This window comes from Misgurnus anguillicaudatus, chromosome 2, assembly GCF_027580225.2.
Source record: "Misgurnus anguillicaudatus chromosome 2, ASM2758022v2, whole genome shotgun sequence".
NCBI classification, from domain to species: domain Eukaryota; kingdom Metazoa; phylum Chordata; class Actinopteri; order Cypriniformes; family Cobitidae; genus Misgurnus; species Misgurnus anguillicaudatus.
Window position 1 is genome coordinate 43,493,674 of NC_073338.2, and position 20,965 is coordinate 43,514,638.

At 36.6% G+C, this 20,965-nt stretch overlaps 1 protein-coding gene across 1 annotated transcript; it reads left to right on the forward strand.

The window, feature by feature from the left end:
* The first annotated feature begins 38 nt into the window (after positions 1-38).
* LOC129442993 (probable E3 ubiquitin-protein ligase HERC4) lies at positions 39-19,974 on the forward strand. Its single transcript, XM_055203340.2, has 24 exons — positions 39-368; positions 1,194-1,293; positions 2,404-2,480; positions 2,603-2,827; positions 2,906-2,997; positions 3,119-3,249; positions 4,609-4,736; positions 4,840-4,910; positions 4,994-5,118; positions 6,495-6,551; positions 6,638-6,743; positions 7,794-7,983; positions 8,094-8,251; positions 8,486-8,560; positions 8,644-8,736; positions 9,118-9,186; positions 9,290-9,418; positions 9,537-9,677; positions 9,915-10,078; positions 17,842-17,905; positions 17,981-18,039; positions 18,233-18,416; positions 18,635-18,734; positions 18,886-19,974. The coding sequence occupies exons 1-24, from the start codon at positions 161-163 to the stop codon at positions 19,098-19,100; spliced, it is 2,961 nt and encodes a 986-aa protein (XP_055059315.2). The 5' UTR covers positions 39-160; the 3' UTR covers positions 19,101-19,974.
* The last annotated feature ends 991 nt before the right edge of the window (positions 19,975-20,965 follow it).

Genomic DNA, 20,965 nt, shown 5'->3' on the forward strand with positions numbered 1-20,965 from the left:
AATTCGCTTCCATTCATTTGCCTTAAAAACACGGAACAACGAGAGAGAGAGCCAGAGTAAATGTGTTAAACGCTTTACTTTCGTTTTGTTGGAAATCACTAAATAAACAACAAGTTTTCAGTCACACAGACACTGAAGGTTTGGTTCGTCACTCGGTGAGATGTTGTGTTATTGGGGAGCGCAGGTCCGAGAGGGCTTCGGTTTGCCTGGCGAAATCAAACACGTAAATGATGGTCTGAATTATGTGTGTACTAAATCTGAAATTCAGGACATGTCAGCAGGAAGATGTTTCGTTGGATTTATCCGCGATGGGAAGGTCTCAGTCCTGAAATTGCGCACAGATCCCAGCGGTCATGATGGCAAACTGAGTACGGTGAACTCTTTATGTTATTGACACAACGCTTACATGTGATCATAATCTAATGCTTAAAAATTAAAATAGTTAGAAAATGTAATTCATGCAGTGGATCCGTGTTCACACTTTAAATAAAGTGAAATCTGCATTATATTAAACCACTCATGTCAGAAAAAAATATTTTATATAGCCTAGGTTTAAAAAGTTAAAACAGTACATATGTTATACATTATCAGATATTAACCATATTTTGTTTGTCAAATGTAATTTTGTAGTTAACCCAATTAACTGCACCTTTTTTTGGAAGGGCGCCTGTGTGAAAGAGGAAACCCATAAATGGATAGCCAATTATGATTTCGTCCTGGCTATGAATAAAAAATGAATTTATAATTGTTATTATTTAGTGTGTAGACTGATTAACTTAACTTTTTTTACCACGCAAAGGTTGTGATTTATAAAAAACAAACTTGATGGGAGAATGGGCTTGCAGGGTGGGATATTAGGATGATTCATGTACGCACACTTGCAGGTGATCTGTTATTTATAAAGGGAACATTGCTTTGTTTTAGAAGTCTTCATAATTTTTGGTGTATGCCATTTTTGGCTTTTGTGCGTACGTAGACTTTTAGTAAGGATCCTACGCACAGTTTTATACATGAGGCCCCAGCTGTTTTAAAATATATTGAAAGATATTTTTTAGAAAAAATTTAACATTATTTGTTTGATGCAATGTTTTTCATATTTCACATTGTGTGTGCTAATGCAATGGAATTCAGTTTGATGCTTTGGCTTAATAATGCAGATCATCCTATACTTCATGTCAATGTTTATTCTGCAGAACCACTAACTCTGAAGAAAGAAAAAATCAGATCGGTAATGTGTGGGGGATCTGGTGCAGTCCTTCTCAGTGACGGGGGAAGAGTTTTTATTAAAGACAAGTACGTTGTCTGATACTGTAACATCATGACACAAATAGCTTTATCATACATGCCATTACTGTTTATAGCAGTTGCCAAAGGCTTATTTGTACAAATTTTGCTTTTAATGCCTCCATATTAAACCATAAAAATATGAGGAGTCTGGTAAAAATAACTAAACTTATCTTGATAAGGTCCCTGACAGCACACATACATCTCGAAGACGTCTATTTGATGTCTGCGTTTACATCTGCAAGACGTATTATTTAGATTGTTTGCTCATCTGCAATACGTCTCTGAGACGTTTCCTAAAAGATGTCATATAGACATATTGAAGACGTCTGCAAGACGTTTTTGATTTAGAATGTATGTAAAGCAGCTCTTTCTAAGACCTTTATAAGATGTTTTTACACACCAGATGTATTCCAGATCTCCAGATCTTTACCAGACATCTTGCAGACGTACCTGTGCTATCTGGGGTATTATTATTTGGCAAAAAAGCAAGACTTCTTAAACGGGACATTTCACGAGACTTTTTTAATATATAAAAATAAAACTTTGATGTCCCCAGATGTAAAGTGAAGTATGTGAAGTTTTAGCTCAAATAAAATATAGATAATTTATTATAGCATGTTAAAATACCACTTTGTAGATGTAAGCAAAAATTTGCTATTTTGGTGGGTGGCCTTTTAAATGCAAATGAGATGATGACATGCAAACACTGATCGCCATAATGGTGGTTTGTTAAAATTGAAGCTTAAGTTATTTGTGCTGTTATTATTTTCTCTCTCTCTCTCTCTCTCTCTCTCTCTCCACTTATTATAATAAGATAGGCTTTTGACATCACAAGGGGAGACAAATTTAAATGACCTATTTTTTCACATGCTTACTGAGTTGATCTTTTTCACAATTTCTAGGTTAATAGAAGCACTGGGGACCCAATTATAGCACTTAAACATGAAAAAAGTCTGATTTTCCCGATATGTCACCTTTAAGCTTGTGCAAAAATCTGAATATGTGTTTAATAATATATTTGAATAAAGGGTGAAGATGTAAATTGGACATTGCTTTTGTCCACTACCCTACATATAAATACATGCACATACACATAATTTTCTTTCATCTCTGCAGTCTTTTCAAAGGTTTGGCCAACAGATATGTGATTCAGATTGCGTGCGGAGACCAGCATTCAATGGCACTAACCCAGAGTACATACAGCCATTCCATCAACACCTTTCCAAATAATATACCGATTAATAAATAAATATACATTTTTGAGATGGTAAATTTGAAAGTTTGAAAGCTAAGTTTATTTCTCTTCCCTCTTCAGATGGCCAGTTGTTTGTATGGGGCAAGAACTCTCATGGTCAGCTGGGTCTGAAGGAACTACCTGAATCTGGATCTGAGATTCCTCAACACATTGAGTGTCTTGATGGGGTTCCAGTGTCTCAGATCAGCGCTGGAGGAGACCACAGTTTTGTGTTGTCTTTGTCTGGAGTCGTGTTTGGCTGGGGAAAGAACTCTTCTGGACAACTGGGGCTGGGAGACACTGAAGGTACTGTACTCCAGTAAAGCTGCAGTGAGTAAAGTATTCGAAAGTGATGTGCTTATAGTTGTGATTATGTGATTACAGACAGACATGTGCCCACGGTTGTAAATAGCCTGAATGGGAAGAAAACTCAGTTGATCTCGTGTGGAGGGGAACACACTGCAACTTTGTCAAAGGTTATTTACATTGTCACGTTTGCCATGAAGGGATATGCTGTGTGAAAACCTTAATAAATGTAAATGTAAAAAAATACATATTGTGTTAAAATGCTCTAAAGAGAATGTGATTGTATTTCAGGGAGGAGTTGTGTTCACATTTGGATCAGGAAAGTTTGGCCAACTTGGGCACAACTCATTTAAAGATGAACATCGTCCACCAGTGGTTGCTGAACTGTGGGGCTCAAAAGTGTCACAAGTCACATGCGGAGGGTAATCCATGTTTTTACATGATTTTTGTAAAATATATATACTTTTTGTAAAAGAAATTAGATCAGCAATACAGTCGTCCTCACAAAAGCATCACACATACTGTATACACTCACCTAAAGGATTATTAGGAACACATGTTATATTTCTCATGAATGCAATTATCAACCAATCAAATGGCAGTTGCTTCAATGCATTTAGGGGTGTTGTACTGATCAAGACAATCTCCTGAACTCCAAACTGAATGTCAGAATGGGAAAGAAAGGTGATTTAAGCAATTTTGAGCGTGGCATGGTTGTTGGTGCCAGACTGGCCAGTCTGAGTATTTCACAATCTGCTCAGTTACTGGGATTTTCACGTGCAACCATTTCTAGGGTTTACAAAGAATGGTGTGAAAAGGGAAAAACATCCAGTATGCGGCAGTCATGTGGGCGAAAATACTTTGTTGATGCAAGAGGTCATAGGAGAATGGACCGACTGATTTAAGCTGATAGAAGAGCAACTTTGACTGAAATAACCACTTGTTACAACCGAGGTATGCAGCAAAGCATTTGTGAAGCCACAACACGCACAACCTTGAGGCGGATGGGCTACAACAGCAGAAGACCCCACCGGGTACTACTCATCTCCATTACAATTAGGAAAAAGAGGCTACAATTTGCACAAGCTCACCAAAATTGGACAGTTGAAAACAGGAAAAATGTTGCCGGGTCTGATGAGTCTCGATTTCTGTTGAGACATTCAGATGGTAGAGTCAGAATTTGGCGTAAAGAGAATGAGAACATGGATCCATCATGCCTTGTTACCTGTACCACTGCGCAAGCTGTGGTGGTGGTGTAATGGTGTGGGGGATGTTTTCTTGGCACACTTTAGGCCCCTTAGTGCCAATTGGGCATCGTTTAAATGCCACGGCCTACCTGAGCATTGTTTCTGACCATGTCCATCCCTTTATGACCACCATGTAACCATCCTCTGATGGCTACTTCCAGCAGGATAATGCCACAAAGCTCGAATGATTTCAAATTGGTTTCTTGAACATGACAATGAGTTCACTGTACTAAAATGGCCTCCACAGTCACCAGATCTCAACCCAATAGAGCATCTTTGTGGTGGAACGGGAGCTGGATGTGCATCCCATAAATCTTCATCAACTGCAAGATGCTATCCTATCAATATTGGCCAACATTTCTAAAGAATGATTTCAGCAACTTGTTGAATTAATGCCACGTAGAATTAAAGCAGTTCTGAAGGAGAAGGGGGTCAAACACAGTATTAGTATGGTGTTCCTAATAATCCTTTAGGTGAGTGTATACAATACTGTATGGTTTGATTAGTAAATAGGCATTTGATTCTTTTTTTAAGATATCACACACTCGTGTTGGTCGAATCATCAAAGAAGATCTATGCATTTGGATGTGGAAAGCAAGGACAGCTGGGAAATGGAAAAATTATCAACCAGTCTGTGCCATCACCTGTAGAACTGACAACTGGTAAATACAAATCTGATTTTAGCTATCGATTGCTTTGTTATTAATATTATTATATTATGACATTGCTCTAAACCTTTAACCATAACTAAATATTTGAATACAGAATTTAATGTTGAATATGCAATTGGAAAACTCATTGCTGGGGAGAATCATTCATTTGCTTTGTTTTTCAAGGTAAGCCAGACGGTTTTCATCAAAAAATACTTTAAACAACAATTAAATTATTGCTGCACTGTGAATATTTACTGTTTTTTTAGGTACCTGGGAGTGGGTCAACAAATCCTCAGCCCAAACAAAGCAGAAGGATTGTAACATTAGATGACAGAGTGATTGATCAGTGGGTGTCTGAATGTGATGCAAAGTCATGGAAAGCTGTTAAGAAGTGAGTGTTTGATTTAGGTTAATGGACAATGCCGATGACAACGACATTAGCAATAGCTACAGCGCTGGTGCAGTGAAAATACATCTTAAATGGTTCAAGGTTTTGTTTAATTTAGACAAAATTATAGAAAATTAACAAGAAACTACACAACTTTGCATTTTGAGACTGTTTGTAATGATGGAAGTTGCCACTGGAGCTGATGGCAATAAAAACATTGACGGCCAGTTATAATCCATTCTACCTCACATTCCATTAGAATTGAATCCTTGTTATTTGCACTGCAAAAAATTATTTTCAAGAAAAAAATTCTTAGCATTTTTGTCTTGTTTTCAGTAAAAATATTTAAAAATTCTTAAATTAAGATGCTTTTTCTTGATGAGCAAAACGACCAAAGAAAATAAGTCTATTTTTAGACCAAAAATTTAAGTGAAACAAGCAAAAAAAAGAAAAATCTGCCAATGGGGTAAGCAAATTTTTCTTGATTTTAGCGTTTAAGAAAAATGTCAAGATTTTTTGCTTATGCCATTGGCAGATTTTTTTGCTTGTTTTATGGACAAAATCACTTACATTTGATATTTTTAGTCTAAAAACTAGACTTATATTCTTGGGTCGTTTTGCTCATCAAGAAAGAATTGTTAGTTTTTAATGAAAACAAGACAAAAATACTAATAATTTTGTTTTTCTTGAAAATATTTTTTTGCAGTGTGGTAGATTAATATGACTGAAGAGTTTCGTTGCAAAACGAAAAAACTTTTTTTTTAAATTTTTCAAAAATCTAGTTTTTTGGTTGTGCATTCCAATTAATATCAATTCAAATGGTTTGTTTGGATTTAAACCTTCATAACTTAAACAATACAGCTAAGTAGCACCATAAAACAAAATATAACATGATAATATAATAATAAACATGTTTTGACAAAAATGTAAAAAAAATGGACTTATCTCGTTTTGCAACGAAACTCCTTAATTTTTGTGCGTTAAGCTTTTAACACATTATATGTTATTTTAACACATTATGTGTCGTTTTGTATAGATTTTTTGTTAAAATAAAACACAAGTTGTGTTAAAATTAACACAAAATGTCAGAGCTGATGGTGTATTGGGCAGTGCTCCGACATATGGTGCAGACGCACTTTCGGCGACCTTTGCCGATCCCGTACCCCTCTATACCCGATACTTTCCTGTCCTCTCCTATAATACTATCTATCTAATAAAGGCAAAAAACAGCCCAAAACAGCTTTTAAAATAAAGTAACACAAAATGATTTGTTCAATAATAACACGGGTGGATTCTGTGACAACACACTAAATGCGTCAATACGAATGTGTTGTTTTAACACATTTGTTCTAAGAGTGCATTGTTTTGATTTTTTGCAGTGAAATTAACAAAGTGTTCTCATCTGCTGCCTCTCTGAATGGAAGTTTTCTTAAAAGGTAACTCAGAACCAGATATACATGAGTGTCATTTTCTTTTGTTAGTTTTCTTGTCCAATTTTATTATGTTTTCTTTGTTTTTGTAGTTGTGACAAACATTATCAGACATCTGTGGAACTCTGTGGTTTGGACTTAAACCTGATCAAAAAATCATTTGCAAAATTGTCAGTGAATGAAAGGGTTATGTCAGAGGTAATGGCATTCCAAAAATGTGCAATATATACATATCACAATGAAAGATACAATTCAAAGAACATTCTTGATTAAACACACCGTAATACCAAAGCAAATATTAGTTATTACTGGTAAAAGGTTTTCTTAAACCTGTTGAAAAAAAAAACGTTTTCTATAGTGCTAACTCAGGAGGACTATAGTTGAGAACATCTTGGTTATGACTGTAACCTCTGTTCCCTGAGATGGGGAACGAGACGCTGCGTCATGAAGTTACACTTTATGGAGGAACGCAATAGCGTTCGCGCATCTGAATAATCTGTAAAACTAGCTTATATGTACATTATGCAGCGAGTGATGTGTATATAACCCAAGACCAGGTTATATACTTAAGGTTACTAGTCATGTGGCCAGGACCATAATTCTTTAGGCCTTTCATTCTCGGTGCATCCACAAAATTATTCTTATTATGCCCTGTTAGGGCATTCGAAGAGTATGTGAGAAAGCCTTCTTTGAGGAAAAGATCTGATAAATTTTTTATTTGTTTTGGAGCTGTTAACAATACTCAACCCGCCTACAAGCAGACCATCAGTAAATGGATTGTGAAAGCTATTTTGATGGCTTATGAGGTGCGCAGATTGCCTTCACCTCTGCTAGTAGCCGCATACTTTTACGAGGTATTATAGTTTGGACCTCTCATCCATATCTGGTAATCAGGTTCTTATGTCCTGATATGTGCATGACACTTTTCACAACGTCTCGGTTACGTAACCTCTGTTCCTTGAGATAGGGAACGAGACGCTGCATCTCATTGCCATAACTCTTTGAGCTTGTAGTGCTTGCTTCAATTCCCAGAAGCTGAAATACGCTGTTTGCTCCTCCCTTTTATACCTTCCGGTTCCGTTGCAATCGTGACATCATCACTTGCCACCTATAAAACTGTACGATTATTTAGATGCGCAAACATTCTTTCCCAAAGTGTCATTTCATGATGCAGCATCAAGTTCCCTCAAATTTTTCTATATTTATTTATATATAGTTTATATGTTTTAATATTTATATTTTATATAGGTTGTGAAGATTGTTCAGGATGCTCTGTTGCCCTCTCTTAAATCCAGTCCAGTTAGTTTTGAAGCTCTGAGAGTTTATGTTCTCCTCCCTGAGCTCATCAGAGTTTGCCAGGAGCAATACAGAGCTGAACTCCTTCATGCACTCTCCTCCAAAATCCTTCAGCTGAAACCTGACGCTCTTAAGGTGTTGGGTAAAGTTGTTTTTCATATTTGTATTACCATTGCATTGTGCTATTTTTCATGATTCTATTCATAACAATATAATTATTTTTTGTGTTTCATGTTATGCTATTTTTTTTAGAAAATGTCTGGTCCAAACTCCCTGATGATTGTCTCAGAGGTCTAGTGAAGTTATTTCGCATTACATCTGCTGAGCTGATTGACAATATTTGCCTTGGTGAAATGACGGAACAACCATGCCTGGAAAATATTTTGCAGGTTTTTCAGATGGTCAATAAGGTACCTTTGTTACACATTAGATCACAAGATGAATTTAAAAAAAAATTGCAGCATGAAGTTAAAACAACTTAATTTTGCAAGTCAATAAAACCTACTATTTCAAGTTTTGGCTTTGAAAAAATTGTAATAACTTATAAAAACATGTTTTAACTTAATTTCTTAAGACTTAACAAAAATGTTCCATTGGTTGTTTTTACAGTTTAAAATTTACTTTTTAATGTCTTCATTATGAAGGTCTGCTGCAGTACCCACTGCAACGTCCCAAGCAACGATTTCATCATCCACAAGATCAGTGATCTTCTAGACACGGTGATCACCAAAACAATAATCCATTTTTTTTCTCACAGCCTTTAAGGAAAAGCTAAACAAATTTTCATTTTCTACTTCAATAGCTGCAGACCACCCTTGAAGAAATAGAAGATGCTGAAAATTTGCAGGAATTGTTTATGTGCCATTTCATGGTGGATCTGAAGGACCACTATGTTGTAGGTTTACATTCTTCTGACACTGAACACACTGTAAAAAAACTTTGCTGCATGCCTTGAATTTTTTGTTGAATCAACTCAGATTTACAAGTCATGTCAACAGAAATTAGTTGTCACAATTTATAAAATATAGCTGAGAAAAGTCAACTTAAATTTATTAGTTATAACAACTCAGCTGTAGTTATAACAACTCATCTCTAGTCAAGATAAATAACAGTAAGTTGAAATGACTTGTAAATCTGAGTTTATTCAACAAAACATTTTAAGGCAGCAAAGTATTTTTTACAGTGCATAATTAATACATTTCAACATGATTCTTATTAGATTTATATTTTTTAAGACACTTATTTTGTGTTTCTTCCATCATTTTTTTTGTTTCAGAAAATTATTGAAATGTTAAGTAATTTCCCTTTTGTGGCTGACACTGCATCTAAACAGAGAATGTTTACTGTAAGTCCAAAACAGTAATCCAGTGTTCAAATACATGTGCCATACTCTAAACTTAATAATTTAGTAAGTAAATCCACATTTTTGAAGCCAATATACTTTTAAGTTCTTACAGAACCCAAACAACATGATATTTCCATTAGACAACGCTTTGGAAGTAAACAGGAAGTCAGTGTTGGAGGACACACTTCAGTATCTTAAACAAGACAACCTCTCACTTCAATATCCACTAAAGGTATAGAGTCTAAAAGATACGGCAGTGAAATTCTGAACATGTTGGATCATTTAAAACATATTATATGTGGGATTTCTGCTTGGCCACCGCATTTTCAATAGAAATGTCTCTTGCACAGGTGACGTTTGCAGGTGAGAATGGCATAGATGAGGGAGGGCTTTCGGCAGAGTTTTTCTCTTTGCTTTCCCAGTCTCTTCTTACATGGGAGAAAAACCTGCTGGAAATCTGTGAGAATTCACTGGTGTGGTTCAATTTGGAAGTAAGTCCTTGTTGTCACCAATTACATTATTCTGTGTCTATAGTTGTATAGTTGGGTTTTTTATTACTCCAGAAACTTAAAAATAATCTAACAAGACAATAGCACACAGTATGGATTATTGTATCTGCATATACAATGTTTTTGTTGACAAGAATCAAGTCGTTATATGTAGTTTCTAATAAATTAATATTTATTCTACACTAGTGATATATATTCAATATTTTTGTGTATTTTCAGCACACACACAAAGAAGATTTTTACTATCTGGGCACTATCTGTGGAATGGCGCTGTTTAATCGACAATGCATGAACATTGACTTCCCACTGGCGTTGTTCAAGAAACTACTCGACCAGAGGGTCACTCTGAACGATCTAGAGGAAATATCTCCTGTGGAGGCCAGGTAAACATGGAGTAAACAAGGTTAAAGGCAGTGACGGCTAGTGACTTCTCTTCCGAGGGAAGCAAATTTGTCTAAATATGTGTTTGTTGTGTGCATCATGTGAACCACGTGCATCATGCGTCTTGTCAAAATATGTGCCTACACTCCAAAAATGGCCGGGTTACCCCTGACCCACAATGGGTAAATATTGGACAGACCCCATGCTGGGTTAAAAATAACCCAATGTTGGGTTGTTGTTATGCAACCCTGGATTACAACAACCCAACAGTTGTGTTAAAACAACCCAGCATTGGGTCAATTTTAACCCCAATTTTTTCTGTCCAATATTTACCCACTACGGGTCAAAAACAACCCAGACATTTTTTAGAGTGTACTGCACATGGGTGATTCTCACCAAATCCAGATTTAGAAGGTGTCCAGCATCAGAATTTTTAAAAAGCCCTTGAAGCCAATTTTTTTTGCACATATAAGGTCTGAACTTACTATTACCATTATATTTTTGAGGATTTAAAATATATTTCCTATAGAATTATTTAAATTTTTTTAGATTATCATTATCAAAAATTATAATTTCCGCAATATGATATTACATTAAATATATGCATTTGCAAACTCATGTTTTGGTAATGAGAACTAAAAAGTTGTCTACTGTAGGTACTATGACAAACCAAATTTTAAATGAAGTTTATTTAACTAAGTTCGGGAGGAGCATGGTCATGTGATCCAACCAATCAGTGCAAAGAGGTGCCTATAAATGGCAGTCCCTCACCTCTGTCCCGTGACAGATTTTTTGCAGCATTTGGCCCCGCCCATGTGTCGTCACATCCGGTTTCGAGCGTTGTTGTGCGACGACGTGCTTTCTCGGCCCGCCACTACTTACCAGCAAGGATTAATTTCTTTCTACCTGAAAATTTGGGGATATTAACAGACACTTTCCACTTCACACCAGAACGCCGAATCCTACTCTCGCCCCTGGCAGCGAGACGTCCGCCATTTTTTCGCCTCGGTTCCTATCCGGCCCAATCGAGCCGAATCATTAATCAGGGACTGATAAAAGCCTCGAAACGATCACTATTGAACTATATCTTTCGCGCTGGTTTAACGCTATGACTAAATGTCTCCTTTCAGACTACTAACCATTTCCCATTGAGCCTCTTGTACTCATCTAGCAAGCAAGGCCACCGGGCCCAAATTTCGCGCCCTCCACCTTCCACCCTACTCCGCCGAGTACCGGGTTTTTTCCTAATGCCTCTCACCACCGGTGGCAGGCGCTCGGCAGGTCCGGGCCGAGTCCTAGAGCGCCGGTTTCAATCAGTTCCCTTGCCCGCATAACAGTGGCTGCCGCTTCCATTTCACCAAATATTTCTGTTATATCCGCCAGCGTCGCAATCCATTTTCCTCATCTGTATTTTTGTCCATATGTTAACTTCAGGTGCTTCCTAGCGTGAGGCTGCCTCCGCTAGCGGCTCAAGCCCTGACGCTATTATCTCTCATTCCTCTGTTTTAGTTCAACCTGTTCTAAATATCACCAAATATAACGGGAGATTGCCTCCGCAGACCACCGATCCTTATTCATTCAGTACCACCCCATGCAATCGTTTTGAAACGCACGGATTATTAACACAGGGACCCAAAATAGTCATTGGTTTTTAATCGATATAATATATGCTTCCCCTTTTTATCGATATTTTCCTCCGCAACTCGGACTTCTCGATTTCAATGTAGACCGTGTTGATTTTTCTTTCCACGCTACTCTTAAAGTATTGTATACATCCTTCGTTTTGTATTGATTTAGCTACTGTACAGAAATTATTTGCTCTGCTTTTCCCTCTAGTTGCAAACCTAATAAGCAACCGCTCACGCTTTCATCACAACGGCAGACTTTTGCGCTATCACCACCGGCCCGAATCATACTTTTAAATCAAATCTGTCAGTCAGTTCTGTAGTTTTTCGAGTCGTGCGATCTCACTTTTGCCATTATGCAAGTTATCTAGAAGCAGCGTCTCCAGCTGCTGGTGATACGCTACCAGGCGTACCTAACTCGCTTATTACATTTTAAAATATATTGCGTTTTCTCGTCACAGACCCCCCAATACGAACTTACTTTAATGGTTTTTCCCGCTATTAAGACGATCATTTACTGCCGACACCGTGCCTCTATCGTGCCCGGCGTTAAAGTGTCGGCTCGTATGTCCTTCTACAGGACGGTGTTGTGTTCCCTAAGAAGTGCACTAACTAGCTCCATCCTTGCCGCCGAGTCCGACGTTAAAAGCTGTTCCATGTTCGCGTCATACCCTGATGGATATACAGCTTACCAGGGTTTTTCAGCACCCGCAGCAGCGCGCTCCGCATGTTAGGGGGTTATTTATTTCAAAATCTAACTCTATATTCGTCACCTGCCAGTCGATTCGTTCTTTTGTAGTCGATGGTGGAGCTATGACGCTGATTTTACCATTTAAATGATGTCTGACATTAATCATTGCTTAATTCTGTCCCAGGATCCCTGCATACTCGAAATATATTATTCTAATCTGCCACTGCAGATCCCGAGCTGTTTAAATCATATGTCGCACAAGGTAATCTCTTAATCTTCCTTTAAGCGTTTTTTCCTATTTTTAACCAGCCCGTAAAATAAAAACTTGCAAGTATAGACCATGGGAAAGTTGACGTTAGTCTAATACCCTGATTCGCAGCATTCATTTAACGCCCGCTGGCGTAATATAGGCTACCGCATTCAATTCCGCATCACGGTTTATTTAACTTGTGGGGAAATCAGTCGCAAAAAAGTTGGGTTTTCGGTTTATTTAATGTAACTATGCAATTCCCATATTCGCTAAAAAATCTCAATCTAACCACCCGATGCTTTTCCAGCAGATCTCCCTCACAGTTCAAAAAGTTTTAAAGATCCTGGCATTTTGGCATCGCTGAGTGCAAATCATGGGACCCATCCTCCTCCTTCGGGTTTCTGGGTTTTAAGCTATATTTCGGTCATATAGCATTGTCGTATTTAATCTCCTTAGCCAGTTTTGTTTTAAATGTAAACTCCTCTCATCTAAAATTTTGTTCTGTCCTACATGCTGCTCTGGTAGCATTCTAAATAAAATTGAAAACGCTCAAATTTTCTAAATTTGTCAACGAAACACTGCGCCCCCTTGCTATGCTTTTACGATGGTCTTCGGAATCAAATTTAACTGCCACGCATGTGCCAGGGAGCAAAATCGTATTAATTTTTTTTTTCCATCACCGGTAGTTAACCTGCCGGCATCAGAACTGGATGCAAGTCCATCCCTAGTAAGTCATCATACAAAACCGTTTTTACAAAGTCACCAGGTAAAATCTTGATACCTCGATTTATATTCAGAGACATTTACCCTATCCTCCAAAGGTATTATTCAACGGTAAATCATTTAACCATGAACTCTTTTTTTCTCTACACTGTAAAACTCAAATTGTTGGCCCAATTAATTATTTTTTAGTAACTAAGAAAATTGGTTTAACTTGTGTATATATATATATATTTTTTTTTTTTGCCCGTCCAACATTTCATTAATTGGATTTTTACAGTGTAAGGAAACCACACCTGGAACTAATTAATTTGCTCGTTTCCAACACCTGAGCATTCCCGCTGTTACCAATCACATTCGCATGTTCACATGCCAATTCAATCGTGTTTTTTCTAATTGCTCAGCGCTTGCATATCAGCTCTTATTTCACGTAAATTTCTATCAGCATTTGCTGCTTGTCTAAACCTCATTATATTGTCATTAAATAACAATAGTTTTCTTTTTAAGCTCTGCTATTTGCAGTACTGCACATTTCCCCCAATCAGAAACTATGCAAAGTTTCTTTCTTCTGTTTATTCGTCTTGCCCCTTCAAAGTGCTGGGTGAGCCCCATTCGACCGCAGGTGGGACCTACCCGTCTGGTGCTGTGAGCATTCCAGCTAAAGCTCCCGCAGACGCTGCGAGGGTCCTTCCTGTCAAACACTTAAATTCGATGCCCAGTTTTGCTCCAAAAAAATTCACGCCTTTTAATATATGCACTCTTGTTTCGACTGCATATGGGGTCTACCTCTCCGATGCCATGGGCATTTCATGTCCGTTTCCGGATTTTTCTTTGTTGGGCATCTCATTTATTCAACAGTTAAGTCATTCAGGCTAATTAAGTGGCATTAATTTTTATAATCTAATCTTTGGCAAACCTTCATCAGCTATAAACAACTCTAAAACTCTCACCTGTCATCAAAACTATATTTAGAAATAAGCCCATTCGCCCAAACTCCATGCCGACCATTACAATTGACTTAATGTCTAGGTGCCTTTCCGCCTTTCGGCTCGGTCACCACTCCCTCTACCACTCCTTCCATACTGCCCGCACACTGGACGCAGTGTTCATTTTGTCTTTTTGCTTTTTTGCTTTTTTCACTGTTCAGGATTTGCAGTCATCTAAAATTTCAGTCCACTCATCTACCCTACAACTTCTGATTAAAAAGTTCTAAAACCTTGATACAATCTCGTTTTTCTTCAAACAAAGTAAGACTTTCAAATTTAAGAAGGGGCACTTTCTATTTTCAGTTTACCGAACCCCATCCAATTATATAATTCGCTAATAAATTACCTGCAGTACAGACGATCCTGGTCGAAACTTGTTTTGATCCTCTTTTCATCGACAACCGAATTTATTTGGCTACGAGATTTTCGTAAAATTTGTTTTAATCCAGTCTGATATCCAAGCAATTAAATTTTCATTCAGCTAATTCATTCAGCATCAGTGCCCCAACCACTCCCGCTCCAAACGGCCTCTCTAATCAACAAACTTAGGCCCTCAGTTGCCGGATGTCAGAATCATTCAAATTCTACATTCGATTCAACCACTTGCATATCAGAAAATCTCGTGTACGCCTAGTTTGTTTTGTTTGCTTCACCTGCACATTCATTAAAATGAATAAATAATTATGTATATTTATCTGCGTGCGTTTATACTTGTGAGAATACACTGTATGTATACAGTATTCGTATATATTTTTCCCCAGCATTTTTCACACACAGTTGCACTCTACCGTGCACGTCGTTGTATGGGCTCCCCTTTTGTAGGTAGTGCGGGATTTTCTTTCACCAATTTAAGTTTCGCCCCTTCAAATCGCTGGTCGAGCCCCATCACTCATCACTCATAATTTTCTTACCTTTATATTTTCATGTTGAATTTGCAACAGGACCTACCCATCCAATGCTGTGAGCATCTCCGCAAAAGCTCCCTTTGGATGCTGCGAGGGTCCTCCTGGTCGGACACCAAATTTTTTGCCTTTTTAACCCTATTCTAGAGCCTTCCTGTTTGACTGCAGGCGGAACCTACCCGTTCGATGCTGTGAGTATCTCCGTTAAAGCTCCCTTCGGACGCTGCGAGGGTTCTCCCGGTCGAACACCAAAATTTTTGCTTTTTAAACCTTATATCAAGCATTTCCTTTTTAATACAGGCGGGACCTACCCATCCGATGCAGCGAGCATCTTCGCTCAAGCTCCCTTCGGATGCAGCGAGGGTCCTCCCGGTTGGACACTTAATTTTGCTTATTTAAAAAATGTATCGTAAAGCATTCCCGTTTGACTGCTGGCAGGAACTTCCCGTCTGATGCCGTGAGCACCTCAGCCAAAGCCCCCGTCAGATGCTGCGAGGGTCTTCCCGGTCAAACGGCTAATTCGAATTTTGCTTGTCTCGCTTATTAAATTTCTCACCGTCCTCACCAGCATTTCCCCTCTGCATGTGGAGACGTCTCGTTCGATGTTGCTAGCATCTCAACCAAAGCTCTCGTTGGACACTGCAGCGGCCTTCCAGTGAATTGGCCTTTACTCGTTTAATTCCGCACCTTGTTCTAGTTCGCAAATGCGCTCCCCGTTTGACTGCTGGCGGGGCTTTCCCGTCCGATGCTGCGAGCATCTCAGACAATGCCCCCGTCGGATGCTGCGAGAGCCCTCCCAGTCAAACCACTAGTTTTCCCCACCGCTTTCTATAGGTCTTTATGCTTACACTTTTTGGGGATGTTTTTTCTGGCTGCTGTCTGTCATTTATGTGGCATTTTTGGGGAGTACTTTGGGTTCGGGCTAAAATTCCGAGCTCGGAGCCCTCTCCTCGGACAGCACGCCAAATATGCTTTATCTCATTCCCTATCGATTACATGTTAATGCGAACTCGTGAAATGAAGTTTATTTAACTAAGTTCGGGAGGAGCATGGTCATGTGATCCAACCAATCAGTGCAAAGAGGTGCCTATAAATGGCAGTCCCTCACCTCTGTCCCGTGACAGATTTTTTGCAACATCCCTCCTCCACCCCATCACCTCACTCTCATCTAGATTCATTCATCACAGTCAAAGAGAGGGGAGTACTCTGGGTTCGGGCTAAAATTCCAAGCTCGGAGCCCTCTCCTCGGACAGCACGCCAAATATGCTTTATCTCATTCCCTATCGATTACATGTTAATGCGAACTCATGAACTTTTATTTGGAGAGAAAAAATAAGAACTGCTTACCTGGTAGCCATCTTGAGTGTCACAGTCAATTATGTCTCTTTCGACAATTTTTTTTTTTTTTTTGAAAATGTAAGTTCCTTGAGGGCTTAAACAATAATTGAAAATTGTTGCGTAGCACGAGAAAATTGGTCTTGGACACATTTGTTTTCCTTATTATTTTCTCTACATTTACCATTACATTTACAATGATCACCAAATACCACATGCTTCTTCACTGTAAATGTTTATAGTATAACATGCACTGAAGCTTTTTAGTTTTTAGAATTTTTAAATTATAAATATTTTTTTATGTCAAAAAACCCAAATCCAGTCATGGACACGTTGCGACAATGGTAAGAAAATAGGACAAAACACCAATACGTGATACGTAACCAATACGTGATAATCACACGAAAGCAGGAAATTGTTATACGATCACGGAAAACCGCGGAAATTCGTGATAATATCACAAAAAAAGAATAAAAAAATTACGTTACTATATAACGAAATTTCGTGAGACTGGGCTGGCAAAGAATGACTTTCTTACTTCGTATTTTTGACTTGTTTTCAGTACAACTATCTAACAATTCTTAATCAATATAGATTTTCTTGATGAGCAAAATGAAAATAAAATAATTCTAGTTTTTAGACAAAAAAAATTTAAATTTAAGTGAATTTGTGCTTAAAACAAGCAAAAAAACTGCCAATGGGGTAAGAAAAGACTTTCTTAGACTAGTTAATTTAAAAAAAAGTTAAATTTTCATACCACATTGGCATATATACTATCCTTTTTAAATATATGTGACATCAAATGAAGAAAGGTTAAATGTAATTTAAATGTAATCAAATGATAAAACACCATTTAATATGTTTACTAAGTGATTGGTTATTGTACAGAACCACATTTACAAGTAGCCTATTTTCAATAATGTTTTACATATCTTGTTAAAACAACACAATTTTCTTGCTCCTTCCTTTCTTCCCTCATCCCTTTCTTCTTCTTCTCTGCACAAGACTGATATTGCCGTCTTTTCATTACAATCAGTTTACACTTATGCACATGATTGACAGACACAACGAACAAGTACATTTTTTTCACGCATGGCAGTGGGCCCCCAGAGGCCTCGAGGGCCAAATGCAACTGCTTATATTGCTTATTAGGTAGAGCCAGCAATGAAAAACAGCTTCTAAATTTTGAGTTTTATGCCTTTCAGCTCATGTTTATGTAAATTTATATTTATTTATTTATTTTAAATCTCAAACAGATGTTTGAAGGATCTTCTTGAAGAGGAAGAAGAAGTGGTGGAGATGCTCTACCTGGATTTTACGGTAATGCACGGTAATTTAGTGTAGACCAGATGCTGACTGGATCAATATGTTAGTAATATTATTTATCTTTTTCAGATCAAAGGGCAAGAGCTTGTTTCCAATGGAGTTCAGATTCCAGTAACAAAGATTAATCGGTAGGAATGGTAATAGTTGTGTTTCTGATAAGTTTTTTTTATTGATTTATCTATATGCTTTAGTAACATATTACTGAAAAAGATCAAGAAGCGTGAAATTAAAAAGATAGGCCTACACTACTGTATGTCTAGGCTATAGATGCCATAGATCTTATGTGCAGTTTATTGCTAAGTGTGGTATTTTTCTGTGCAGACAGAAGTATGTGGATTTGTATGTAGACTTTATTTTCAACAAGTCAGTGATGAATCAGTTCGAGCAGTTCTCTGAAGGTTTTTCTAAAGGCTGTCCGGTCAATGCCTGGAGAATGTTTCATCCTGAAGAACTCCGAGAACTTTTCCATGGTTCTCCTGTATATCAGTGGGAAGAACTTTCCAAGGTATATAAAGAGCAAAGTAAATAAAAGAAAGTCCAAGTTTGTAACAAGCTAAGGTACAATATAAAAGGTACAAAAGTTGTCACGGAACCTTTTCAGAAAGTACACTTTTGTAACTAAAAGTTTAGTCCCTAAAACATACCTTCCCAATGATCTTTGTACCTTTTTTCTGCTTGTCAAGTTCAAAGTATGTTTAGTGTACTTTTTTTATTTTTATTTAGTGCACTACCTACCAACACTGTTCTCCCTCTGATGAGCTGATCAAGAATTTCTGGACCGTTTTCATGGAGTTGTCTGAAGAAAACAAGCAGAAGTTTCTATGTAAGTTGTCTTGGTGACTGATAAAATATTTGTCATATAATACTTTTTTATATTTAAATTATTTTTGGCATCTAACCTGTGCCTTTAAAGAATTATGGTATATTAAAATTGGTATATAGTTTACTCTACACATTTTTCTACACACTTTCAGTTTTCATGTACGGAACGAATCGTGTACCTGCCGGTGGACTCTCAAAGCTGTCTCTGAAGATTGTGCAGGTGAACGTTCCTGATTCAGATGATCGTTTTCCAGAAGCACAGACATGTTTTAACACATTACGTCTTCCCAAATACACTGATATTGACACACTTCGTAACAAGCTTATACATGCTATTAGCTTTTGTAGGGTTTTTGGACGACAATGAGAAGGTCAATAATGCTAAAATTGGGCAAACCACAAATAGGTGTGATCAGCTGTATGCCTTTGGTATCTCTTTATGAAATGTTACATAAACTCTATAATCCTGTAGTTCAGTCAATACAGCATTAATACTTTAAAGGTCATGTGTTCAATCCACAGGAGACACACAAAGTGATAAAATGTATTCCTTAAATGCACTTAAATGCAAGTCTTTGATAAAACACTTTAAAAAATGTCTTTCTTACTTGCTATTTTTGTCTTGTTTTTAGTACAAATATATAAGGATTCTTAAATCAAGATGTATTTTCTAGATGAGCAAAATGACCTAAGAAAATAAGTCTAGTTTTTAGACAAAAAAAATGTCAAATTTGGGTGAATTTGTGCCTAAAACAAGCAAAAAATCTGCCAATTGGGTGAGAAAAATTTTCTTGACTAAGTGTTTAAGAAAAAGTACACGTATTTTTAAGATTTGTTTGGCAGATATTTTTGCTTGTTTTAAGCACCAATTCACTTAAATTTTATATTTTTTTGTCTAAAAACTAGACTTATTTTTACAAATTTGTAGATATTTGTACTGAAAAAAGACAAAAATACTTGGTAAGAAAGTCATTTATTTTCCAAAAAAAATTGTCTTAGTATTTTTGTCTTGTTTTCAGTAAAAATATCTAAAAAAATTTAAATCAAGATGCTTTTTCTTGATGAGCAAAACGACCCAAGAAAATAAGTGTAGTTTTTAGATCAAAAATCTCAAATTTAAGTGAATTTGTGCATAAAACAAGCAAAATAAATCTGGCAATGGGGAAAGCAAATTATTCTCAAATATTTTCTTAAAATTAGTGTTTAAGAAAAATGTTCAAGATTTTTTGCTTCGTCATTTTGCTTATCTGGAAAAGCATCTTAATTTAAGAAAACAAGACAAACATTTTTTTCTGGAAAGCATTTTTTTGCAGTGTATATAAAGTGTAATGAAAAAACTTTGTTTAAAATTTTGTATGTAAATATATGCAGTTATTGTAAAAATATTTATAAATAACACAATTAAGCATTAAATATATAATTTAATTGTATTGCTTGTCATTTCGAGATTTACTGGAATTTTGTTTTAAACTTTGGTTATTTTCACTTTGCCATACTTAAAGGCACAATCATGTATGTCATTTTCACTTTTTTCGCTTTGGTTGATATCAAACTTCTGCTTTGTTTATTAGTTGTTGAACGATGCGCTGTTTGGTTGTTTTAATATTTGTCCTCACTCCTCCATACTGCAAAAAATGACTTTAGTATTTTTGTCATGTTTTCAGTAAAAATATCAAAAGATTCTTAAATTAAGATGTATTATCTTGTATTTCCTTGATGAGCAAAATGACAAAGAAAAATAAATCTTTAGGCAAAAAATATAAACTTTAAGTAAATTAGTGTTTAAAACAAACAAAAAAATCTGCTTATGGAATAAGAACATTTTTCTTGAATTAAGTGTTTATGGAAAAAGTAAACGTATTAAAAAAAAATCTAATTCCATTGGCAGATTTTTATTTTTTGCTTGTTTTAAGCACTAATTTACTTAAAGTTTATATTTTTTTGTCTAAAAACTAGACTTATTTTCCTAGGTTATTTTGCTCATTAAGAAAATACATATTAATTTAAGAATTTTAGATATTTTTACTGAACACAAGACAAAAATACTAAGAAAGTCATTTTTTGCAGTACACTGTAATTGGATGGCCGAGTGAAAAGTGACAAGTTAAAAAAAATTGAAATACTCGTTCATCGCGGAAAAAACAGACTGCGGGCGCTCAGCATGAAAAAAGAAACACCAGCTGTTTTTGAAACATGCAAATCTTGCATTAGAAACAATTGAAAACATACATA